The sequence below is a fragment of the Phacochoerus africanus genome, chromosome 7 (genome assembly GCF_016906955.1).
Source record: "Phacochoerus africanus isolate WHEZ1 chromosome 7, ROS_Pafr_v1, whole genome shotgun sequence".
Lineage (NCBI taxonomy): Eukaryota > Metazoa > Chordata > Mammalia > Artiodactyla > Suidae > Phacochoerus > Phacochoerus africanus.
The window spans coordinates 30,914,583-30,942,198 of record NC_062550.1 but is presented as its reverse complement, the minus strand read 5'-3'; the positions used below and the strand labels follow the sequence as shown (position 1 = coordinate 30,942,198).

The 27,616-nt window shown below is 35.9% G+C and overlaps 1 protein-coding gene across 4 annotated transcripts in view; it reads right to left on the bottom strand.

Annotated features, from left to right (window-relative positions):
* Positions 1-27,616, bottom strand: part of MON2 (MON2 homolog, regulator of endosome-to-Golgi trafficking) — a 114,988-nt gene that overhangs the window by 3,709 nt on the left and 83,663 nt on the right. For all 4 annotated transcript variants that reach the window (XM_047787105.1, XM_047787106.1, XM_047787107.1 and 1 more), the window contains 6 exons: positions 27,324-27,452; positions 22,099-22,289; positions 18,424-18,484; positions 17,145-17,268; positions 11,075-11,282; positions 8,268-8,350 (listed from right to left, as the gene is read on the bottom strand). In XM_047787105.1, the coding sequence (XP_047643061.1) occupies positions 8,268-8,350; positions 11,075-11,282; positions 17,145-17,268; positions 18,424-18,484; positions 22,099-22,289; positions 27,324-27,452 (796 nt within the window). The remainder of the gene's footprint in view (positions 1-8,267; positions 8,351-11,074; positions 11,283-17,144; positions 17,269-18,423; positions 18,485-22,098; positions 22,290-27,323; positions 27,453-27,616) is intronic.

Below are 27,616 nucleotides of genomic sequence, written 5' to 3'. Positions count from 1 at the left end.
CCCTAGGTCGCAGATGAGGCTTGGATATGGTGTGGCTTTGGCTGTGGCACAGGCTGGCAGCTGCAGCTCCAATTCAATCCCTAGCCTGGAAACTTCCATATGCTACAGGGGTGGCCCTAAAAAGACAAAAACAAAAAAAAGCTATATGAAAAAGCTGTATGTATTGAGTATGGAAGAATCACCATGGTATTTTAGGAAGTGGAAAAAATGAAGTATATTCAGAACAGTAGGTATAACTTGGAGCTATTATGCATATTTGTTCATGTTAAAAACTGGGGGTGTACTGGAGCACAGCTGACTTTTGAACAACACAGATCTGAACTGCATGGGTCTGCTTATACACAGATTTTTTTCCAAAAGTCAACACTGAAGCACTGCACAATCCCTGGATGATAGAGTCCAAGGATACAGAACCCCAGATACAGAAGAACCATCTAGGTTATAAATGGATTTTTGACTGCTTGGAAGGCTGACATCAGTGATCCCCAAGTTGTTCACGGGCCAACTATATATATTTTTTGTTCTTACATAGAAACCTTAGGGAAGGACCCACAAACTAATAAAAATGGTTGACTATGGTAAGGTGAGAGAGCTAGGCAGATGTAGAACAGGGGAATGACCATCTCAAAACACTTCCCTAGGAGTTCCCTGGTCGCCTAGTGGATAAAGACTTGGTATTGCCACTGCTGTGGCACGGGTTTGATCCCTGCTCTGAGAACTTCCACATGCTGCAGGCATGGCCAAAAAAACTCCATAAAAAACAAAAACCCACTGGAGTTCCTGTCGTGGCACAGTGGTTAACGAATCCGACTAGGAACCATGAGGTTGCGGGTTCAATCCCTGGCCTCAAAGCTCAGTGGGTTAAGGATCCAGAGTTGCTGTAAGCTGTGGTGTAGGTTGCAGACGAGGCTTGGATCCTGCATTGCTGTGGCTCTGGTATAGGCCAGTGGCTACAGCTCTGATTAGACCCCTAGCCTGGGAACCTCCATATGCTGCAGGAAGCAGCCCTAGAAAAGGCAAAAAGATTTAAAAAAAAAAAAAAAAAAACCCACCACAAAAAACCCAAACTTTTCCCTGCACATATTTCTATAATTTTGAATTTTTGAACCATGTGTATGTTTACTACTACTCAAAATTTTAATTAACGATCAAGTAAAATGATAAAAAACAAGATTCCTCAAAACTAAAGATAGATCCAACAAATGCCTCCTCTCCCACCAGAAAACCCTAAAACAAATAGCAAACATTCTAAACAAATGGTTGGGTTTAGGCTGGTTCCAAAACTTACAGCCATCTCCTTGAATTAATTTGGTACTGGCTACAAGCCATCCAACATATTTTTACTGGGAAGATCTGGATTTCTCTAGGTTGCTTCTTTTTCTCTGTTTCTTAAAGAAGATTATCATACCATTTTCATACATTATTATATCATCATCATTTATGATTACATTTAGTTTAAATCTTCACTTTATATGCCCAGAGGCATATATTCATACTTTCTAAAACAATTTTTTTTTTCTTTTTAAGGCTGCACCTGTGGTATATGGAAGTTCCCAGGCTAGGGGCCCCTGGAGCTGCAGCTACCAACCTACATCACAGCCACAGCAATGCCGGATCTAAGCCACGCCTGTGACCTACAGCACAGCTCAGTGAGCAAGCTCGGGGATTGAACCCGTATGCTCACGTATATTAGTTGCGTTTGTTACCACTGAGCTGCAATGGGAACTCCCTCTTGTAAATGATTTGTAACACAATTTAGTTAGATCATCTATCATTACTCCACTGCCCTATCCATGGCGCAATGACTTTGTAAAAAAAGGTTACTGAGTTTTCCTTCCCTTTTCTTCCTTTATACAACTTCTAGTTACATTACTGACAGCCATCTAAAGACCATAAAAAGTAATGCAAGTCTATGTACTGATATATATTTCTATATTTAATATATCTATAGCAATAACATGAAAAATGGGGAATTTCCTATTTATTTTTTAAGTATATTTCTAGGAATCAAATTCTATCCTGTGATCTAATGAAGATTAGATTTCTGGTCTCTAGGAAGTTAACACATGCTTTCCCTCTATGAAAAATCAACTGAAACATTTTATTAAGATAACTCAAATTTGAACTTGATGGGATAAATTAAGAAGACTCTTCTAAGATTATTCTTAGAAATTTTAGCCCTTCTTTTGGGTTGAATACACATTAGTCTACCGCATTAGTATACTATTATATTTAGTATAATACTCACCCTTCCAGGCCAAAGTAATAATCAGTGAATTTTGAAAACAGAAAAATATATGTAATTATGTAACAACTGACAGGAACAAATATCTTGTGACTCATTTATTAGGAACCTGCTTTTTTCTTAGGTAGTAAAAGTAATGCTGCTTAAAGCACCAATCTGCTAGGATGTTTGTACCAGAATATAAATGAACACATTTCCTTCTATAACAAAGTCTTGTTTCATAAATAAACAGTTCAGTCAGCTGAACCATTGTGCATAGTGACACAACTGACTTATACTCTGATGCCAGCCTTTTATCTTGTCCTGGGCCAGTGACAAATTCTTAAGACTAGTGGCTGGTCCAAAACAACCACACTGTGAGTAGTAATGTTGCGAAGGATTCAAAATAGATTAAAACATGACCCAAAAAGCCTCTCAAGAAGTTTACTTAAAGGAAATGAATCATGTACATGTATAACTGTAATACAAATAGAAAAAGGCACACAGAAAAGAGCTCTAAGTTCACCAAAATAGGAATCACTCACCTTTAAGGAACAGAAACAGGGCTAAAGAGTGGTGTAATATCTGAACAAGGTGGATATAGGCAGGAGAATGGAATGAGCAAAGGATTGGGAATACTTGGGTAGACTGAGAATTTTGGTTTGGTGGGAGAGTAGGGTACACAAAGTCTAGTGGGAAATAAAGCATGAATAGAATGGAGTCAGTAGTGCTCTTTGTATTTGGTAGGTTATGGTAAATGAAAAATATTATTTTATTTTGTTTTACTAGAATGGGAAAATGAATGATCAAAGTTGCGCTTTTGGAAAAAATCATTTCTGGAATTAATGTAAAGCATGAATTGGAAAGAAATGAGTAACAGGGGAAACAAATGAGGAAGGGCTATAAAATGATTCAGTTATTTCTACAGTTTATATCTAAATGATAAGTACAAATGTAGAACAAAAGCCTCCTATAACCCCCAAAAAGTTAGTCATGTTCTATATTAAAAATATGTAAGGAGTTCCTGCTGTGGCACAGTGGGTTAAGAACCTGACTGCAGTGACTTGGGTCATTGCTGAGGCACGGGTTTGATCCCAAGCCTGGCATACTGGGTTAAGGATCCAGTGGTGCACATTACAACTGCAGCTCAGATTTGATCCCTGGCCTGGGAATTTCCATATGCTGCAGGTGTCCAAAAAAAAAAAAAAACTGTCTGTGTGTATAAAATAGGGAGTTCTCTTATGGTGCTATGGGTTAAAAATCTGGCATTGTGGAGTTCCCGTTGTGGCGCAGTGGTTAACGAATCCGACTAGGAACCATGAAGTTGCGGGTTCGGTCCCTGCCCTTGCTCAGTGGGTTAACGATCCGGCGTTGCCGTGAGCTGTGGTGTAGGTTGCAGACACGGCTCGGATCCCGTGTTGCTGTGGCTCTGGCGTAGGCCGGTGGCTACAGCTCTGATTCAACCCCTAGCCTGGGAACCTCCATATGCCGCGGGAGCGGCCCAAGAAATAGCAACAACAACAACAACAACAACAACAACAACAACATCTGGCATTGTCACTGAAGTAGCTTGAATCAATGCTGTGGTGTGTGTTTGACCCCTGGCCTATGAACTTCTGCATGCCATGGATGCGGCCAAATTTATATATATATGTGTATAAAATTGTCTATAGATTATATATATATTGTCTATAGATAATATATATATAAATTATCTAGATGCAATACTTAAATTCTGACCAATTTAGTTTTAAAAAGTCAGAGAGTGAAGTCACCATCATAGCTGTGTGAGAAGCTCCATTTGTTTCTTCCCTTCAATCCAAAAGCAGTAAAAATCCGTAACTCAACAAAAAATGTCTCTCCCCAATACACCAAGGTTCTAGAGAATTCCACGCACCTGTACATAAAGGTGGATGGACTAAAACACAGAGGAGGCAGAATGAGAAAAACAGTGGAGGCAGTGCATGCAATCGTGATCCCCAGACACAACAGGTGAGCCCACCACCTCAGAAAACCTGGTGGTAGCAGCAGGATAGGTGATGCATGTGACTCTGGGTTCTTGGCCAAAGCAGTGGTTAAGGCTACAGGGAACCAGGCAACAACAGGCCTGCAATGTCATCCTCCAGTCACGGAGGCACAAGTGACTCTGGCTCCTTTGCCCACAGCAGCAGCATCCATGAAACTGATAACCCTGGATGTGGCAAAAGCACCCAAGACTCTGGCTCCCTAGCCCATCCATCCTTTTGCCCCCCTGCAGTGGACTCAGCAGCATGGACCTAGGAGATCCTGGATGTAGTGGCAATACCTGCTACCCCACTGCTCTAACAGTGACACCAGCAGCAGGAAGGTACCCAGCAATGCCAGAAGCATGAGCAGTGATAACAAGGGCAACAAGCAACACCTCTAGCAGAGGCAGTGGACAGTGGAAAGTGTCAATCCTCAAATATAATCACAGGCAACTCAGGTAAGAAAAAAACAAAAACTTGTACTACAGTGCCATCTGCTGAAAAACAAAAGAAAGGCCTAATAACTAACTTGTTAAATTGTCAGAATCAGAGAAAAAAGCTTTGCTAAAGAAAAAAAAAAAGAAGCTTTACTAAAGAAAAAAGCTGTTGTTACTTCAAATATATTGGTTAGAGGAACAATCCATTAAGCACCATGAAAAACCACAGTGACATGTTACCACAAAATGAGTTATCCAGAAACTAAAATTAAAAATTACACAATACTACAATCTAACTGATACAATTCAAAATTGCCATCATAAAGAAATTCAACAGGGAGTTCCCACTGTGGCTCAATGAGTTAAGTACCGGATATACCCTCCATGAAGATGCACATTTGATTCCTGGCCTCGCTCAGTGGTTTAATGATGTGGTATTGCTGCAAATTGCTGTGTAGGTCACAGATCTGGCTCTGATTCAGTGTTGGTGTGGCTGTGGCATGGCCTGCAGCTGGATCTCTGATTCAACCCCTAGCCAGGGAACTTCCATATGTTGCAGATGTGGCTATAATAAAGAAATTAAAAAAAAGAAATTCAACAAGCTACAGAAAAACTCAAATAAGTACTTTGATGAGATCAGAATAAAATGAATAAACAGAAGGAATATGTTACCAAAGAAAATGAAATGCTAAAAAACAACCAAATTCTAGAGCTGAAGAACTCAGTAAGTGAGATGAAGAATGCATAAGAACATATTGGAGACAGAGCAGACCCTATGGAAGAGCAAATGAGCAAGCTCAAAGATAGAAATCAAGACATGACACAGGTAGAAGAGGAACAAGAAGATCTTAAAAAAAAAAAAAAAAGGGAGTTCCCATCGTGGTTCAGTGGTTAACGAATCCGACTAGGAACCATGAGGTTGCAGGTTTGATCCCTGGCCTCACTCAGTGGGTTAAGGATCTTGCATTGCTGCAAGCTGCAGCATAGGTCGTAGATGTGGCTCAGATGTGGTATTGCCCTAGCTGTGGCACAGGCCTCAGCTGCAGCTCTGATTCAACCCCTAGCCCAGGAACTTCCACATGCTGCAGGTATGGCTGTAAAAAGAAACAACAACAACAAAAAAAGAAATATCTTTCTGAATATGTCTCCATAAGCAAGAGAAAGGAAAGCAAAAATAAATAAATGGAAGTGCATCAAACTAAAAGCTTCTGCATAGCAAAGCAAACTATCAACAAAATGAAAAGGTAACAATAACAAATGGGAGAAGATATTTGTAAATCACTAATCTGATAAGGGGTTAATATCCAAAATACATAAAAAACTCATACAACACAACAACAGCAAAAATAAACAACCCAATTAAAAAATGGGCAATGAATCTAAAGAGACATTTCTTCAAAGAAGACATACGGATGGACAATAGGCACATGGGAAGATTCTCAACATCACTTATTTTTAGGGAGATGCAAATCAAAACCACAATGAGATATAACCTCACATCTGTTAGGATGACTATTATCAAAAAAGGCAAGCAAATAACATACGATAGAAAGAATGTGGAGGCGAAAGGGAACCCTCATATGATATCAATGAAAATGTAAAGCTGTATAGTCACTAGGAAAAACTGTATGGAGGTTCCTCAAAAAATTAAAACTACCATAAGATCCAGCAATTCCACTTCTGGATATCTACCTGAAGATACAAAAACACTAATCTGAAAAGATATACGCATCCCTATGTTCATCACAGCATTATCTATAATAGCCAAGTTATGGAAACGAGCTAAGTGTTCATCAATGGATGAAATGACAAAGATAATACTATACACACACACACACACACATATGTGTGTATATATATATTTACACACACACACACACACTGGAATACTACTCAGCCATAAAAGGAAATCTTGGAGTTCCTGTCATGGCACAGTGGTTAACGAATCCAACTAGGAACCATGAGGTTGCAGGTTCAATTCCTGGCCTTGCTCAGTGGGTTAAGGATCCAGCATTGCCATGAGCTGTGGTGTAGGTCGCAGACGCAGCTCGAATCCCGCGTTGCTGTGGCTCTGGCATAGGCTGTCAGCAACAGCTCCAATTCGACCCCTAGCCTGGGAAACTCTATATGCCGTGGGAGCGGCCCTAGAAAAGGCAAAACGACAAAAAAAAAAAAAAGGAAATCTTGCCATTTGTGACAACATGGATAGACCTTGAGGGGTATTATGCTAAACAAAATAAATCCAACAGAGAAAGACATACACTGTATGATTTCACTCATTTGTGAGTTTTTTTTTTAAAAAATAACAAACCAAACAAAAACAAACAACAAACACAGATACAGAGAACTGAGTACTAGTCACTAGAGGGGAAGGGAGATGAAGGAAGGATGAAATGGGTAAAGGGGGACAACCGCATGGTGACGGGTAAAAACTTACAGTGGTGAGCATGCCAGTTAGTGTATACACAAGTAAAAATATAATGTTTTATGTGTGAAACATAATGTTAGAGACCAGTGTTACTTCAATAAGTAAAAATAAACCACAATGAGATTACCACCTCAAACCTGTTCAAGAATGTGTCATTAAAAAAAAGAAATAACAAGTTTTAGCAAGGATGTGAAGAAAAGGGAACCCTTGTGATCTATATGGTGCAATGTAATTTAGTACAACCACTATGAAAAACAGTGTAGAAAGTTCCTCAAAAAATTGAGGAACCCCACGTCTAGACATGCATCCAAAGAAAATGGAAAAAGGATCTCAAAGAGATATATGCACCCCCATGTTCACTGCAGCATTACTCACAATAGCCAAGACAGAAACAACCAATCAATGGATGGATGGATAAATACATGGTATGCATGTGTGTGATATACATATACACAGACACACACAAACAAATATTATTCAACCATGAGAAAAAAGATAATTGTGCCACCTAGGACAATGGAATGGACCTACAGGCATTATGCTAAGTGAAATATCACACAGAGAAAGACAAATACTGAATGATATTGCTTATATGAGGGATCTAAAAAAGCTGAACTCATAGAAATCCAGACAGTGGTTTCTGGGAGGGCAGGAGAAATTTTGTAATGTTGGTCAAAGAGTATAAATTTCAGGGGTTAGATGATAAATTATGGAATCCAATGCACAGCATGGTGATTACAGTTAGTAACACTGCATTATATTCTTGACAGCTGTTAAGAGTAAATCTTAAATGTTCTCACCACAAAAAAAGAAACAGTAATTATGTGACACGATGAAGGTGTTAGCTAACACTACCATGGTAAGCACAGTGCAATATAAAAGTCAGTCAAGTCAACGAGTTGCATACCTTCAACTTATAAATGTTATATGTCAACTACATCTCAAAGCTGAGAGTCAGCCAAATATGCTTAAAATAAAGAAAAATTTACAAAGTAGTTTTACTTAATTGACATCCTAATGAACTTGATGTGTTGCTGTCATAAGGCCCAGAGAAAAAAGTCTTATAGCTGTTATGTTCCTAAAATTCAGTTAAATTAATAATAATACAAAATATATTAAAAATAAAACATAAGTGTTATTAGTTTAGAATAACTGGGTTTCTAAGCACTTACCATTCTCAGGCTGAGTTTTCTTAAGTGAATCAATGAGAGTACTGACTGCTTTTAAAACAAATATGATTTCTGTTACTTGTTGCCTAAAAAATAGATGGGAAATAATTTCCATTAAGATTTTAAGATATGCCATGTGTGTTTTTTACTAAATTCTACAAATAGACATATTTTGGAAAATACTGAACACAGAACAATGTGAAATTAATGTTAGTTTTAAGTTCTTACAAAGGAAAATCATTTCATTAACATACACTTCAGGAGTTCCCGTCATGGCTCACCATGTTAAAAACCCAACTAGTATCCATGAGGATGTGGGTTTCCTGGCCTTGTTGAGTTGGTTAAGGATCCGGTGCTGTTGTGAGCTGTGATGTAGGTCATAGATGTGGCTTGGATCCTACACTGCTGTGCCCACACTGCTGTGGCTGTGGTGTAGGCTGGCAGATGCAGCTCTGATTCAACCCTTAGTCTGGGAACTTCCATATGCCGCAGGTGTGGCCCTAAAAAGACTATATATATATATATATATATATATATATATATATATATATATACACACACACACACACACTTCAATGTGCAAATAAGATTTATTTATTCTAAATATAAGTTATCAACATTAAATGGAGGGGAAAGGCAATATATACATCTAAATTTATTTGTGAGATATTTCACATAACTACTTAAAGCCAAAACATTATATATGTTTTTAAAACTTCTATAAAAGTTTTCCTTTTTTCTTTTTGACTAATTAGTAGTAAAAGAGATTTGTCAAAGCTTAAATGGAAATAAAGATTACTATTACCCCCAGCATATATTTTGTCATGCTGTTAAAAGTATTTTTAAAGTTACAGTAGTCTTAACATTCTAATACAACAAATAAGAAATATGCTCAAAATCAACCACAAGGTGACATTATTTGGAGACATCAGCGATGAAGAATGAACTTGGAGTAAAAGATCAATCAGAGTAGTTCATTTCTTTCTTCTGCAGAAACCTGGTTCTGCTCTACTCCCCCTCATTCTACTCCTGGTATGAAATCTGTGTTCATGCAACAGATAAGGTTTTCCTACTACTACAACATGGTACTATTCAAGTCTCCCTTTTTAAGTATATGAGTATTTTATTGGGTTGCAGTATAATTTTTTAGAAAATAATGTAATACTACTGCATCAAACACAGGATGATACAATATAACAACCATAAGTAAGATTCAACTTAAAAGCATTAAAAAGGAGTTCTTGTCGTGGCTCAGCGGGTTAAGACCCAACTATTATACATGAGGATGCGGGTTTGATCCCTGGCCTCGCTCAGTGGCTTAAGGATACCTCATTGCCACAAGCTTTAGCATAGGTCTCCGGTGAAGCTTGGATCTGGCTTTGCTCTGGCTGTGGAATAGGCCTGCAGCTCTGATTGAACCCCTAGCCCGGGAAATTCCATATGCCACAGGTGCAACTATAAAAAGGAAAAAAAATTTAAATAAAAGCAATAAACACTTAAAATACAAAAAAAATGAAGGAAAAGTTGCTTTCTGAAATAAAAAATACTCCAATCAAAGCAATTTTATTACTGCTTTTCCAAGTATACATCAGAGATCAATTTTAATAAATTGGTTTTCAATCATGACAATAACCAAGTAACTAACACCTGTCATGGGAATGTTTTTGTATATAAATCTACAGGGTGATACACTCCTGGGAGATGGTAAATTGGTAGAAGTCTCTGATAGGCAATTAGTAATATAATCAAAACATTGTAGAATGTCTGTTATCTTTTAAGGTTACTAGTTCACTTTTTTTTTTTTTTTTTTTTGCCATTTCTTGGGCCGCTCCCACGGCATATGGAGTTTCCCAGGCTAGGGGTCCAATCAGAGCTGTAGCCATCGGCCTACACCAGAGCCACAGCAACGTGGGATCTGAGCCGCGTCTGCAACCTACACCACAGCTCATGGCAATGCCGGATCCTCAACCCACTGAGCGAGGCCAGGGACCAAACCTCATGGTTCCTGGTCGGATTCGTTAACCACTGCGCCACCAGGAGAACTCCCTAGTTCACCTCTTAATACTACCTTATGAGATGGGACCTATAATGATTTTCCTGACTTTCGATATTATTTTGTCTTCCAATATTATTTTCTATTTGCTTCATTTGTTTTGCCCTAAACACTAAGTTCCATATTAAAAGTAGATTGGCAACATAACCCTAATTTATGATTGTATTTTTTGATGAATTCTGATCTGTAATTCAATTTTGATTAACCTTTACATGACAGAGACCTAAAGCCCCTTCAACTGGTATAGCCTGACTAAATGAGAAGCAAATCAGTTTAGGTACGAGGGCTTAATTATGCAAATTAGATAAAAAGATGATCTAAGATATGGCTAGATAACTTATAGAAAAGCCTAGAAATGACTATAAAACAAATGAGGAAGTTTGTAGAGTATGATTTACCTATTATTTTTTTCTCTAGAGAGATCCATAATCACGTGTTCATACAGATCTATAAGTCCTTACTCAGAATCCTTGCAAAGATATATTTCAGAATTCAGCTTTTTTTCAAATTCAAACAAGTAATTTGGTATCTATATCATATATTACTTACCTTCCATTAGTAGTCCAAAAAAAGCATCTCATAATAAAAAACATTAATATAATTGCAGCAAAACTTATGAATACTTACATTACACAGGATAAATAAAATTATAAATAGCCTCAAATTAAGTTCAGATCACTTATGAAAATATATGATTTCCAGAGCTTTTTAAAAAAATTATTAATTTCTTTAAATACATATATACATACATATATACCTTGGAAGAGGGCATTTACCACTTAGTCTTTCATCCTCTATATAACGATGCAATACATCTTGAGACCTCTTTAGAAGCACTGAGAGTGCCATTCGTGAGATGTAGCCTTCTTGAGGTGTTGTGACTTTATTACTGAAGGAAAACTGGAGCAATGTTTCAAAACACATTTTAGAAAATTCTTCTCTCAAACGAATATCAATCTCTGCTTCTGCAGAATTAATAATTTTTGATGGTTAATAGAAGGTTAAATTAATACACCTTGATACAACTCTTAGACAACTAGGAATAGAAGAAAATTCTTTAACTGATAAAGAATGTCTATAAAAAACTTAGTTAAGAGCATGTATATAAATACATGCAATATATGAACAATTCTTTCCCATGCAAGAGCAAAAATAAGGCAAGACTGCCCAATCTCATTGCTTCAACTCAACTTTTTTCTTGTCTTGGTCTTTTTAAACCCTTCAACAGCACTATAGAATACCTCTCAATAGTCTTCCACATGATACAACTTGGAATAATTTGTTTGTTTCTTTTTTTTTCTCTTGGCAACATCTTCCCTGGACCCTGATCCAGTCTGCACTAGTTGCTCTCCAGACATGCCACCCAGCTATATTCCAGAAATGGTCTTTGTCATCACCCTACAAGTTGTTTTTATTCTCTCTCATGTTATATCTCACTTTCTAGATCTAATGCCTTCCTTTTTTTTTATTTAATCCTTTGTTTTCATAGGACATATTCTGTAGTACCTGACAATGAGTGAATGGGAAGTACAAATTTTGAGACCATACATTTCTGAAATATCATTTTACTGTGGTACTTGAAGTGGTTTCTAGCAGCATCAGCATCACCAGAGAACTTCTGAGAAATACAAATTCTCAAGCCTCATCCCAGACCTACTGAATCAGAAACTCCTGGGTTAAAAGCCCAGCAACAGCTTCCCTCCAGGTGAATATAACGCATACTGACATTTGAGAAGTACCAGTCTACATTCCTACTTAGCCAGCCCTGGGACTAGGTGTAGAATCCCTTGTCAAAAATCTTTTCCATTTACGACCCTGAAACCATAGCTTCAATGTCTTTTAGCATCCAATATTGCTACCAAGAATTCCAATGTCCTTTTGATAAAACTTTTTTTTTTTTTTTTTTGGTCATGCCTCCAGCATGAGAAAGTTTCTGGGCCAGGAATTAAACCCATGCACCACAGAAGTGACCAGAGCCACAGCATTGACAATGCCAGATAACTTGCTAGCACCAGGGAACACCCTGATACAATTCTTTCGTGTTGAACTTTTTTTTTCTTTTCTTTCCAAAATCTTTTGGCATCTCTTCTTTATCCCTAATAAATATTCTTTTTTTTTATTTCTTTTTTTTTTTCCCACTGTACAGCAAGGGGGTCAGGTTATCCTTACATGTATACATTACAATTACATTTTTCCCCCAGCCTTTCTTCTGTTGCAACATGAGTATCTAGACAAAGTTCTCAATGCTATTCAGCAGGATCTCCTTGTAAATCTATTCTAAGTTGTGTCTGATAAGCCCAAGCTCCCGATCCCTCTCACTCCCTCCCCCTCCCATCAGGCAGCCACAAGTCTCTTCTCCAAGTCCATGATTTTCTTTTCTAAGGAGATGTTCATTTGTGCTGGATATTAGATTCCAGTTATAAGTGATATCATATGGTATTTGTCTTTGTCTTTCTGGCTCATTTCACTCAGTATGAGGTTCTCTAGCTCCATCCATGTTGCTGCAAATGGCATTATGTCATTCTTTTTGATGGCTGAGTAGTATTCCATTGTGTATATATACCACATCTTCCGAATTCAATCCTCTGTCGATGGACATTTGGGTTGTTTCCATGTCTTGGCTATTGTGAATAGTGCTGCAATGAACATGAGGGTGCACGTGTCTCTTTTAAGTAGAATTTTGTCCGGATAGATGCCCAAGAGTGGGATTGCAGGGTCATATGGAAGTTCTATGTATAGATTTCTAAGGTATCTCCAAACTGTTCTCCGTAGTGGCTGTACCAGTTTACATTCCCACCAACAGTGCAGGCGGGTTCCCTTTTCTCCACACCCCCTCCAGCACTTGTTATTTGGGGACTTATTAATGATGGCCATTCTAACTGGTGTGAGGTGATATCTCATGGTAGTTTTGATTTGCATTTCTCTTATAATCAGCGATGTTGAGCATTTTTTCATGTGTCTGTTGGCCATCTGTATATCTTCTTTGGCGAAATGTCTATTCAGGTCTTTTGCCCATTTTTCCATTGATTGATTGGCTTTTTTGCTGCTGGGTTGTATAAGTTGTTTATATATTCTAGAGATTAAGCCCTTGTCGGTTGCATCATTTGAAACTATTTTCTCCCATTCTGTAAGTTGTCCTTTTGTTTTCTTTTTGGTTTCCCCTAATAAATATTCTGATGCTTCATGATGACATGCCTTATTCTGAGTCTTTTTTCTTTCACTCTTCTGGGTACTGAGTGACCGCTTTTAATCTGAAGATTTTTATCTTCAGTTTTGTTTCTTTGATAATTTCCTCTCGTAATTATTTTTTCTTTCTGTAAGACCTATTATCTGTCAAATGTTAGATCCCTCGAATTCACTTTCTTTCTTCTCACTCTGTCTACTTGTTTGTCTTTGCTCTATTTCTGGATTATATCCTTAATGTTTACTTCCAACCCTTCAATGAACTTATATCAGCTATCCTTAAGTTTCTATGAGTTCTTTCATGATCTGATTGTTCCTATGCTATAGGAACAATTTTATTTTTTAAAAGCATTTTTCTTGATTGATGAATGTAAAATCTTTTATCTCTTTGAGCATCTTAATCATGTTTTTTAAAATGCTTAATATGACTCAGCATTTTCTCTCTTTCTTCCCAGTTTCTTTTACTCCATCTTCATTTGTTTTGGTCTTTCTCTTTCATATTAGAGGATTTCTTCAAATGTCTGTGAGCTTTGGCTATCAGAATATACTTAAGAGCAGGGGACTGAAAATAATCACTGGAATCTCTGTGATTGGTCTTGTTTATTAGCAAGAAAGACATTGTTATGTATATGTTTACAGAAAACTCCAAGTTAAAGCTGAGAAATTTGTGTCCTATGGTAAAGTCACTGGAAGAATGTATGTATACTTTATCTTGGTATATTTAATATTTTAAGTGGCAGGAGGTATTATCAGAAAACTGCTAGAAAAAGTATACATGGTAACTTGGCAGTCTTTAGTTAGCTTAGAATATTTACATTTAATTATAAATAGGGTTCTTAAAATATATTTAAAAAAATTTATCCATATTTTTTAATAGTCTTTTTTTTTATTTTAATTTTTTTTTGGCCACCCCTGTGGCATGCAGAAGTTCCCAGGCCTGGGATGGAACCTGCATCACAACAGCAACTCAAGCCACTGAAGGGACAATGCCAAATCCTTAACCTGCTGCACTACAAGAGATCTCCCAATTTTTTAATATTCTTAATAAAAAGTTGATACATTAAGTAGCCTTCAAAAATTTTTCTCTGAGGTTCTTATGTTTGTTAAACCTGCACTTTACTGGATTAATTGTAAAAATTGTCTGGCTAGGAAAAAGAACTAGTTTGTGAAGTAAGCAGTATGAGAGCATCTAGTGGTCAAACTGTATACAGAAATCCTCTTTAAAGTGTTCACCATAGTTCGGCAGAAATTAGTCATAATTCTGGGGACTAAGGAGATGCATGGTACCAATTTAGAATTTTTTAATCATCTCACCAAAAAAAAAATATATATATATATCACATTATGATGCCACAATTACATTTAACACCTGAGCACAGCTTTTAGGTTAGAACACACCCTCACAACATACACAATAATAAACTCAAAATGACTTAAAGGCTTAAATATAAGACATGACACCATAAAATTCCTAGAGGAGAACCTAGGCAAGACATTATCTGACATAAATCATACCAATGTCCTCTTAGGTCAGTCTCCCAAGGTAAAAGAAGTAGAAGCAAAAATAAATAGATGGGACCAAATCAAATGTATAAGTTTTAAACAAAATGAAAAAACAAGTGGGAGTTCCCGTCACGGTGCAGTGGTTAACAAATCTGACTAGGAACCATGAGGTTGCGGGTTTGTTCCCTGGACTTGCTCAGTGGGTTAAGGGTCCAGCATTGCTGTGAGCTGTGGTGTGGGTCGCAGACACGGCTCGGATGCCACATTGCTGTGGCTCTGGCATAGGCCAGTGACTACAGCTCTGATTAGACCTCTAGCCTGGGAATCTCCATATGCTGTGGGAGTGGCTCAAGAAAAGGCAAAAAGACAAAAAGAAAAAGAAAAAACAAGCTACAGACTAGGAGAAAATATCTGCAGGTACTATGACTGACAAAAGGGCTTAATTTCCAAAATATGTAAATAGCTCGTACAACTCAGTAACAGGAAAAAAATAAAACCAACCCAATTGAAAAATGGGCAGAAGACCTAAACAGACATTTCTCCAAAGAAGACATACAAATGGCCAAAAGGCAAAAAGAAAAGGTGCTCATCATTGCTAGTTATTAGAGAAATGCAAATCAAAACTACAATGATGTATCACTTCTCACCAGTCAGAATGGCCATTACTAAAATGTTTATAAATAATAAATGTTGGAGAGGATGTAGAGGAAAGGGAACCCTTCTACACTGTTGGTGGGAATGTAAATTGGTGCAGCCACTATGGAAAACAGTACAGAGATCCTTAAAAAAAACTAAAAATAGAGTTTCCATATGGTCCATCAATCCCACTTCAGACAAAACTATAATTCGAAAAGAGACATGTACCCCTATATTCACAGCAGCACTATTTATAACAGCCAAGACATGGAAACAACTGAAATGCCCATCAACAGATGAAAGGGTAAAGAAGATGTTGTGTGCATATATACATATACATACAATGGGATCTTAGCCATAACAAAGAAGGAAATAATGTCATTTGCAGCAACATGGATGCACCTAGAGATTATCATACTAAGTGAACTCAATCAGAATGAGGAAGACAAATACCATATATCACATATAGGGAATCTAAAATGAACACAAATGAATGTATCTACAAAAAGAAACAGACTCAGACACATAAAGAACACACTTGTGGTAACTGAGGCACGGGGGGGGGGGGATGAGGAGGGAAGGATTGAGAGTTTTGAGTTTAGCAGATGCAAACTAGTATATAAAGGATGGATAAACAACAAGGTGCTACTATATAGCACAGGGAAATATATTCAGTATCCTGTGATAAACTATAATGGAAAAGAATATGAAAAAGAATATACATACATGTATAACTGAGTCACTTTGCTATACAGCAGAAATTAATACAATACTGTAAATCAACTGTACTTCCATTACTTTTTTTAAAATAGAAAGAAATAATAGCAAAAGCAACTTATATACATCTCCCAAAAAAGTGGCATGATATAATCAAAAGAAGCATGCAGTTCTTTTTAAGTATGAACTTTGATCTCCAGCCTTAAGTTTGTGGGCAAATTTTTTCCCCTTCTGTAATATGGCAGAACCCATCCTCAAAGAATTGTTGTAAGGAATGAGATTAATATTCTAGCATAATACCCTGCACATAATAGTCATTCACTAAATGTTAGTTCCCTTGACAAATACTAAGGCTTTTTTTTTTTTTAAATGGACTATCTGAGAGGTTGGTATTAATATCTTCATTTTACAGATGACAAAAGTGACAGCTAACCAACTAATAAGTTAACCAACAAATTAGCCAATTACTAAGGTGGCAGAATACACACTCATTACCTCTCAGTAATCCATGACTTCACAAAACCAGTAATTTACGTCTGTCTGCAAAGATTTAGGCAGATTCCATAAGTGTTTTGCAATTGGATTCATTACACATAGTTCACAGAATACTTACATTTTCCCCTCATAAACTTTAATGTTATATATCACATTCTTAAAAATTACCTTACCATTCCCCAATTTACATTTACCACAATGATAGGAATAAACATTTCTATTAGAAGTCAGTTTCTTCAAAAGTACTTCACTGCTTACTAACATTTAAAAAAAAAATCATTAAAATAACATACCTGTAAATGAAGATGACTGAGAATGTATTGAGCCCTTATTAAGCATAGTCATTATCTGACCAACGAATTCCTTAGGAATAAAATTGGCGTAAGGTAGTATCTCAGTGCTGATAAGCTGAACTACCTGAAACAAAAGAGGCAAATACAAAATACTCTTTTCTTTGAAAGAGTCTGACTCAAATGATAATTTCTAGAGTAAAATTTAAATTTTATTTTAAAAGAAAATCAGTTAAAGAATCTTTCTTACTGGAAGTACACAAGCATTTTAGTGTTAATATGCAAGATAACTGTTTCCCTCATGTTTTAGTAAACAACTTTATTACAAAAGAGTCAATACTATAAACTATTTAGTATACAACTTTAATAAATTTTTATCTTCAACATGATAAAGAGCCCTCTGAAGAAAAAGTCAGCATAACAGTACACATGTTAGAATAAAATATTCAAAATAGGATTAAGAATAAAATCTAAATCACCTTTTAGAACCACAAAAATGAACTATTAAGAGGTAATATTACTTCACTTTTGTTAAATAGCTTATTTCTAACATACAATGTGATTCTGCCTTCCAAAGAAAAAACAGTTTGAAGAAGAGTTTATGATTTAATACAGCAATGGGACAAAAGGCAATATTTTCTACCTATATATGACGCCTATGTTTTCTATGTACACTTTAATTGATTTGATTTGATTTATATAAAATTCCCCAACCCATTTAAAGGAAAAAAATAAAAAACAACCCCCAACAAAAAAAATCTATAACCAAAAATTACGTCTTTTTTGTTGTTTTTGTGTGGGGTGTTTTTTTGTTTTTGGGGTTTTTTTTTTTTGAAAAATTATTTCTTTAAATTTCATTTATAATAAGCAAAATATATTCTTTTAAAAACACTCATTATTTGCTTCTATAGCTGGCTAAAAACAGAATCTAAGAAACTTACTGGTTAATTTGATTACAAATATCTGCTTTGTCAAACTATAAAATATGATCACAAATACATGCTTATTGAATGATGGATTTATTTCACTAAATCAATTCCATCTTAGAATTATTAAATGGACACAACTAAGTAACTAGACAATATGCATTCAGCACAAAGTGAAAAACTATAAGGAAGTCATTTTTAAAATGTCAATGACTGAAAAATTAAACTTTACCTTTGTGAGAGTTTTAACGCTTTTAGGTACAAGCTCAACCTATTATGCAATTTATAGTTTCACCATTTCTACTGTTTGGTTTTTATAAACAATCACAGGAAAATGTTTAAAAAAGCTTCCTCACCTCAACATCAATACTTTCATTTCTTTGAAATTCTTGAATAGAGAGGTTATCTGGAGGTATGCTAAAAAATAAATAAAAGACCTGATTTGATAAAGGTGAAATATTTCCTGGAAATACAAACAGAAAGTAAACAAACATGATTCAGATATCAAAAAAATATATTTTCTCACCCAAGTTAGGAAATTATCATTTATTTAAAAGAATGGTATTTTTAATTAAAGTAATTAGTATAAGTGACAAAGCTAATTACAAACATGAGATTCCAGCAACAAAAATACTTGGTCCAAGCTTGAACTAAACAAAATCTATAGAACTAAACATCTTTCAGTAAAAAACAAGGAAAAGTAAAGATACTTTTTTGAGTTACAGCAAAAATTACCACTGTGAAAAAAACCTAAATCCACTTAAATTGCCAGAGATTTAAGAGAGCTTTGGACAAAACGCTGAATCATTCACTCAGAGATGGTCCATTAATCACTAATTTGGTGTGTTTTTTTTTTTTTGGTCTTTTTGTCTATTTTAGGGCTGCATCCAACCACATATGGAGGTTCCCATGCCAGGTTCCACCTGCCGGCCTACGCCACAGCAACTCGGGATCCAAACTGAGTCTGCAACCTACACCACAGCTCATGGCAATGCTGAATCCTAACCCACTGAGCCAGGCCAGGGACTGAACCCACATCCTCATGGATACTAGTCAGATTCGTTAACCACTGAGCCACAGTGGGAACTCCTAAATTAATGTGTAATAAATATGATCTATTAAACATCTTTAAAATTAAATATAGAGAACATCTGAAAATAAGAGAATTGATTCAATTCTACAGAATTAATTTTTGATTATTGATTTTTCTACAGCAGAAAGTTATTCCAATAGGATCAAAATAAATCAACAGTTCTGAAGGAACCAGACAGAATTTTAGACCCTGTAGCTCTTATTAAGAATGAGAAATAAAATGCTATTAAACTTATGAAGCAGTGAAATATTAAGCACTTAAATCACCTGAGAACAAGATGGTAATGATTATTACAATAATAACAACAACAAAAATTAGACAGACAGCCACTGTATTAACAGCTTTATTTGTATTAACTCCTATGTTTCCACAGTAGCCACAGGACTACCATTTAATTGACAGAATAGGAAACTAAAGCTTTGAATGGCAGGTAATAATACCAAGAACACACTGTAAATAAATGACAAGACCATAATCTTAACCTAGACTTAGATGATATTTGAGCCGAGGTTCTTTTCTTTTTGTGAAAGTTATAAATGTAAAGAGTATTATCACATTTACATTTAGAGGTAAAAATAGTATACAGTTTTGTATCTAGAGCTCTTTTTGCTCTACTTGGTATAACTTGGTTTATCTAACCACAGGTCTTAAAATACACCCATACACACAATTACCAATTGGCTAACTACCAATTTTTTTAAAAAGCTCTTCAGGAATATACAGTAATGACATTAATGTTATTGGGGTCATACATCAGAAACACTGAACTGTATTTTTAAAATATCTTGTAAAGAGGGAAGAGAGTAGCATACAAAGCTAAAAACTGAAAGGTTCACTCCTCCTAATCCTAATGATCAATAAAATCAGGAATTTATTTGATTTTACACAGGGATCTCAGAACCTAAACCAATTTTACTTTATAGTTACTAATTTTAAAGTTTGGCCTTACTAGATACCCTAAGCATATCAATAAACATTACTTGAGCTTTTAAAAACACAGATGATTAACAGAATTTACCTATAAATTATAAAAGGAGATAGTCAATATTTCAAGTACAAATGGGCATACAAGGTCCTTATAATTTCTAAGTTTGAAGAGTACAAAATTTTTTTCACGAATTTTTATTTGAAATAAGAGGCTTCAAACTGATAAAGTATTATTTGTATTCTTTAATCAGTTCTCTCTGTATGGTACATTAAAATTATTTTTTGAGATACAATTCACACACCAAAAATGTCTCCTTTTTTGGGGGGTGGGGGGTGCCACACACATATCATATGGAATTTCCTGGGCCAGGGATTGAATCTGAGCTGCAGCTGCAAGCTATGCCACAGCTGAGGCAACAATGGATCCTAAACCCACTGTGTCCAGCCAGGGACCAAACCTACACTGACACAGAGATAATGCTGGACTCTTACCCAACTGTGCCATAACGGGAACTCCTATATCTGTCTGCTTCATGCAAATCAACATAGTGATTTAAGGAACAAAGTCCACAAAGAACTCAAATATCCAGGGTTACTTTAAAGATGAGAACATAATTTGTTTGACTCTGCTTTGTGAGTCACTATGATCTTCCTGCAAATACAAAGAGCATGCTTGCATTGGTATCACTAAAATTTCTAGAGGTGAGAAATATATAAAAAACCAAAACAAAGTCTCACCACTTAAGGAAACAGAAATTAAGATCACATGTCATTACTTTCAATTTTGACATATCAGATAAGCTTTTATAGAGAAAAATGTGAGTTAACATTCTGCACTCTACAACTTTTTTTGCTAAATAACTAAACCACATTAGAAAGGTAGACAGAAATTTCTTCAGTTAAATCACTCTTAAATAGACTCATCTGATCATTAACAATGTGCCAGTGCAGGTTTTTTTCAAGTATACCAAATTTATAATTTAAATGGCTTCAAACTAACAAGTTTACATGGTAGTGCATGGCATGTTCATCATTCCATAATTTAAAAAAATGATTAAAAATAGAAATAGAAAAAACTATTGTTTTAGACATAAAACAATATATAAAAATAGAGAAATCTTTGTTGTCCCAGAATTTCACCACTATAGCACAAAGGAAAATTAGACTGTAGGAACACTAAAGACTACCTATCACAGCTATTACTGACTAAGAGCATCTTCAGTAAAGTGACACATGTTGGATCAGTGCTACCCAACGGAACTTTCTGTGATGATGGAAATATTCAATGATCTGCACTGTCCACTAAGGCAACCACTAGCTACACATGGCAATGGTGAAATGCAGCTAGTGAGGCTAAAGTACTGAATTTTTAATTTGACTTAATTAAAATTTTAAATAAATTTTAACTAGGGGTTACTATATTGGATAGTACAGCTCTAGATGGACTACAGCAGACTCCTCATCCAAAAAAATTTAGTCCATGTTCCACTTATCCTACTCTCATTCAGTGAGAGATCAAAAATAGCATCCTTAAAATACATCCTCAGTTGGAGATTATTTGGTGAAAATTCCATTTTTCTTTGCAAAACTTAGACATCTTAAAGAGCTGTTCATTATAATTGATACTCTTATTTACTCTGGAAAAAAAATGATTTTCTGGAATTGTTTTTCTATCGTAATGCCAAATGGCCATCACATTTTTTTAATGGATTTTCTTAGCTTCATCAAGTTAAAACCATGGCTCCTTAATTAAGATATATTCATATGGTTTTATACATAAATTCCTGTCTTACAATGAACAACACACTAAAGAGCAAAACTGTCCACTGTTCACAGACAAAGTACCCACTGGATAAATGACTAATCCACTTGTTCTTTGTATACAATCTAGGAATCTTAATATTCAATTACTGTGTTACTGAATAATGAGAAATACTGTTTTTAAAGCAATTAAAGGTATAATGTTCACTTCTTAAAAGACTGTTTTAATTGTAAAAATTAATGAGCTGACCTTTTAGTAAAGAGAAAGTCTTCAAAAGTGTTGGCTAGTTCTGGCCACATACTGTCAAATTTTCCGGAAGAAGCATGCTGCCGGGCAACAGGTAGCCCAATAGAAAGAACTTTGAGGAGAGAAGATACTGCTAGTTTCCATGTACTTTCAGAAGGGCAGGAATACTTCAAACTGAGAGGAACCCTAAGAGTCTGTGAAAATAAACATAGTCTAAAATAAGTACTCATTAAAATATATACAACTTTTAAAAACTATAGCTGAGAGGAAAAAAATAACAGGTATTTTCATTTTAAATAGGATGTTATTTTCTAGGAAGCCAATTCTCAGACATGGTCCTCAAATCATACTGTCTAGAAAGATATACTTTTAAGCCCTATGTCCATTTTATAAACAATGACCCTGAATAAGTAATTATCTTTTTGAACCTCAGTTTCTCATCATAAAAATAGGGATGTTTTCTGAAAAGCTAAGAGTAAAAGTAGGAAACTTACAATTTTGCAGCTTCTCTAACTTGAGGTTATAAAATTAGAAAACTCTGTCATAGTTCTCCTAGCAGAAAATAATGCGGTTTCTCACATCCAAGAGAGATCAACACTGCTTACATTTTTCTGCTAATGGTTAGGTAAACAGAGCATAGGGCATCAATACTTTGAAGTCTTACGTTTTACCATTAAAATTCTCTAAATTTTATACCCTACATTAATATTTTATTTATTTACTTATTTGTCTTTTATCTTTTTAGGGCTGCACCGGTGGCAATATGGAGGTTCCCAGGCTAGGGGTCTAATCAGAGCTGTTGCCGCCGGCCTACGCCAGAGCCACAGCAACTCGGAATCTGAGCCAGTCCGCAACCTACACCACAGCTCAAGGCAACGCCGGATCCTTAACCCACTGAGAGAGGCCAGGGATCGAACCCACAACCTCATGGTTCCTAGTCAGATTTGTTTTCACTGCTCCACAACAGAAACTCCATACACTACTATTTTAATGTACATTTATTCCTTTTCCAGATATTTGAGAAAAATTGTTAAGTGAAGAATAATATAATCCATTAGTCCCACTCCTGGGCATATATCCTGACAAAACAGTCATTCAAAAAAGACACATGCACCCCTATGTTCACTGCAGTGCTATTCACAATAGCCAAGACATGGAAATAACCTAAATGTCCACTGACAGATGAATTAAGAAGATGTGGTACATATATATAATGGAATATTCCTCAGCCATAAAAAGGACAAAATAATACCATTTGCAGCAACATGGATGCAACTAGAGATTCTCATACTAAGTGAAGTAGGTCAGAGGAAAAAGATAAAAACCATATAATATCACATATACAGAATCTAAAATATGGCACCAATGATCCTATCAACAAAACAGAAACAGATCTCAGCCATGGAGAGCAGACAGGTGGTTGCCATTTTGGGGGTGGGGTGGGGGAGTGGGATGGATGGGGAGTTTAGGGTTAGTAGAGGCAAACTGTTATACTGGGAATGGATAAGCAACAAAACTCTACTGTACAGCACAAGGAACTATGTCCAATCTCTTGGGTTGGAATATGATGGAAGACAGTAAGAAAAAAAAAAAGAATGTACATATATGTATAACTGGGTCACTTTGCTGTACAACAGAAATTGAAGAAACATTGTAAATCAACCATAATTTTTAAAAAAAGAACAACAGTTTATCTTTAACCTTTGAGGATATAGCAGTAGAGCATCTGAACTATGTATAATGACTAAAATATTGAGACTGAGTTTTTAATTGGTAAACTTCTGAGATAGGCTGCTGTTAATCATTAAAGAAATAATTTGGTGGTTCAAAATGAATTTCTCTGATCATAGTTCTGTCCAACAGCTAGTAGACCAATCAAACTACCACAGCAAGCTATCCCAGAGCACCATCACCAGCATACCATCTGATACTGCGCATTAGAGCAAAAATTGTTTTACATAAAAATTCTAGTCTGAGAAAGATAAAGAGTAGAAGAGATACATTTTCATATATCAATGCTATGGAGAGAACGTAAAACCCAATTTCATCACCCTCCACACTATTACTGAGTTCTTACATAGTGAACATATGAACTATTACATATTAGCATGAAATGGGCTTCCATTAACAGATAATTAGCCGATCCACAATCTATTTATCCCTCTCCCCTTCCCACAGCCAGTTGGGAACCAGAGTAACTGGATGATAAGCTTATTAAACCAATCCATGTACTCCATTTCTCTGGCCATAATTACTGATTCAAGACTGGGCATAGCCCTAAAGCTAGTTCACTTAAGGTTAATTTTAGTAACTTAAGACAAATGCAATAAACATACACACCTGCCACTGACATATAATCCCTTTATTAGCCTACAAGTATAAGGAGAAACACAGGATGTAGTCAACCCTTGGAAAGCAGAAGAGAGAAAAAATTTTTGGTTTCTGGTCATTGTGCAGAACTGCTGGATCAACCAATCCTAAAGTGCTCCATTTATCTCTCAATTTCCCAGCTAACTATACTAATAAATATACCCTTTACTGTTAAACAAGTCAGAGCCTGAATGTGTATCATATGCAAACAAAAGAATACTAAATTATATACTGACCACTCTGAATTAACACATTATAACTCAAGGCTAGATAAAAGAAAAGCATGGGTTACTACTGTAATATTTTACCATGTCAAGGATGTTAAGCACAGCAGATATACTTGATTTATACATTTGTTTTTTAAAATTTATAAGGAACTAATATAGAGATTAGTATATAGTATATACTCAGTAAATCTATGTGGAACTTGGAAATTCAGTTCTTGCTGTTATAAAGCTCACCATTTTCGAGGAAGGAAGCACCTTCCTTAATTGTGGTTAATTCCGCAATACAATGTAGTAAATAGCACCGACGAAGTGTTCAGGAGTACATAAAAGGGAGTATTTAATTCTTCCAAAAATACAAACTGAGGAGTCCTGTCGTGGCACAGCGGAATCAAATCCGACTAGGAACCATGAGGTTGCAGGTTCAATTCCTGGCCTCCCTCAGTGCGTTAAGGATCTGGTGTCACCGTAAGCTGTGGTGTAGGCTGCAGACACAGCTCGGATCTGGGGTTGCTGCGCCTGTGGCGTAGGCTGGCAGCTACAGCTCTGATTCGACCCCTAGCCTGGGAACCTCTATATGCCACTTTGGGTGCGGCCCTCAAAAAAGACAATAAATAAATAAATAAATAAATAAATAAATAAAAATACAAACTGATGCATGTACTAGTCCATGTTTGACCTTTCAATGATTAAAAAAAAAAAGTCTATTCCTTATGATGGCTTATAAGACCCATAGACACTTTTTCAGACCTATTTCAGGACCTGTCACCTCCCTAAATGGGATTTCTCAACATTTCTTTAAAATACATGATACACATTGCTTAATCTATCTATAATATCTCTCTCTTTTTACCTAGAAAACTCCATTACTCCTTCTCCAAGATCCCCTAGGCAGTTTAATTATCTCCTAATCTATTAAAGGAAGGGGGGACTGAACTAGCTAGTTGTCAAGTATCACTAAATGCAGTAAATCAACTGATTCTCTTAATGGTTAAAACATTAAAGTGGTATTATACTATCATTCTTTTATAGATGAGAAACACTCTCTGGTTCATTTGCCCAAAATCAGAGAGCAGCAAGAAACAGCAGTGCACTATGCTAAGTCAAGTCTATCTAAACAACAAGCTGCCTCCACTCAGTATTCTTTTTAATATACTGTATTATTATTTGGTTGTCTTTCTGTAGATCCTTTATTGAATTACTAAATGTATGGATTATCTTATTTTTATCTCTACTATGTGTTAGTACATGGCAACAGACATGCTTAAAAATTATTCTCAATAAATGAGGAGAGGGAGGACAGTTTTGACAGGATGAATACTGAGGGGTAGAAAGAAGTATGGCAAAAATCAAGAGAACAAAGAATTTTAAGAGGGCAAAGGCAGTACCATGTTATAGGAAAGATAAGGAATTAGAAAAGGGCTTAGGATTTGAAGATTTGGTCTTCCATAACCTCAGTAAGTAGTTTCTGTAGCTTACAATATGGAAGTGAACCAGCATAACCAATAGGTTAGAATAAGTAGTGACTAGGTGAAGGCCACAAGCTGTTTCAAGGAGTTTGGATGTAAAGGAAAGCTGAAAGAGAATAGCAATTTGAATAGCAAGTCAACTGAGAGAAAGTTCTTACATAAAAGGCCTAATCAGTTTCCCAGAATAAAGTATAAGAGGCTGAAAGAAAAATGAAAGAATTATCAACAAAGAAAGGCAGGAGGAAAAAAGGATGAGCACAAAGAGAAGGATGAGCCTTGGAACAGCAAAGACCGTCTTCCTTGGGGAAAGAGAATTAGATTGGCCTGTAATTGTCCAGTAAATAAAAGGCATGTCTACATACTAGGTTAAGAGTAAGATTTAGGTCTGTCCTTCAAAATGAGGAAAAAAACAGGAAATAAGCTTTAGAGGAGTGAGACATAGTCAACAAGAGTGAATTTTAATAATGGTTATCCATGTACTAAGGAACTGGCTTCCAAAAAGTCAGTTGCATGATCAGTTAAATCAATAGGCTGCACTGTAAATTTCTCCCTGAATGCTCATCAACCTTAAAATGTGAGAAGTACTGCCCTAAGAAACAGGGGCCTCACTGTCCTATGAGGCAAAATTTAAGAATCCTAAAAAATCGAATGCATACTTACCTTAAAATATTTTTCATTAAAAAACCTTCTCGGAGTTCCCGTCGTGGCGCAGTGGTTAACGAATCCGACTGGGAACCATGAGGTTGCGGGTTCGGTCCCTGCCCTTGCTCAGTGGGTTAACGATCCGGCGTTGCCGTGAGCTGTGGTATAGGTTGCAGACGCGGCTCGGATCCCGAGTTGCTGTGGCTCTGGCGTAGGCCGGTGGCTACAGCTCCGATTCAACCCCTAGCCTGGGAACCTCCATATGCCGCGGGAGCGGCCCAAGAAATAGCAACAACAACAACAACAAAGACAAAAGACAAAAAAAAAAACCAAAAAAACCTTCTCATACTTTAGAAAAACAGCTTCCTAAATAATGTCCATGAATGCTGAAGAAAAGCCATTAGAAATAACATAAATGATATTTTTCATTTATCTCAATATATAGCATATTATTACCTAAAGAATAATTTTAATAATACTGTCATCATTAAATAAAAGTATAGAAATTTTTTTAAAAAGATACCTTAATAATATTTTGGAGTACTTTCTCATTCACCACTGCTTTGTGACAGGCTGTTTTTTGGTATAAATCCACAACTACTTCTAAAGACCTTTCAGCAAATGGTACATAATTCAAGGCAACCCATTCTGCCTAGAAAATAATATTTTTACATGTAGTTAAAATAAAAATAAGATTAAATGAAATCATTATTTTCAAAGAGAAAGCTTCTTTGTCTTAAAGTTCAGGCCTTGGTTTTAGGTCAGACTGTATTACATGCAAAATTTTCCAAGAGATATGTACTTCATGAAAGAATA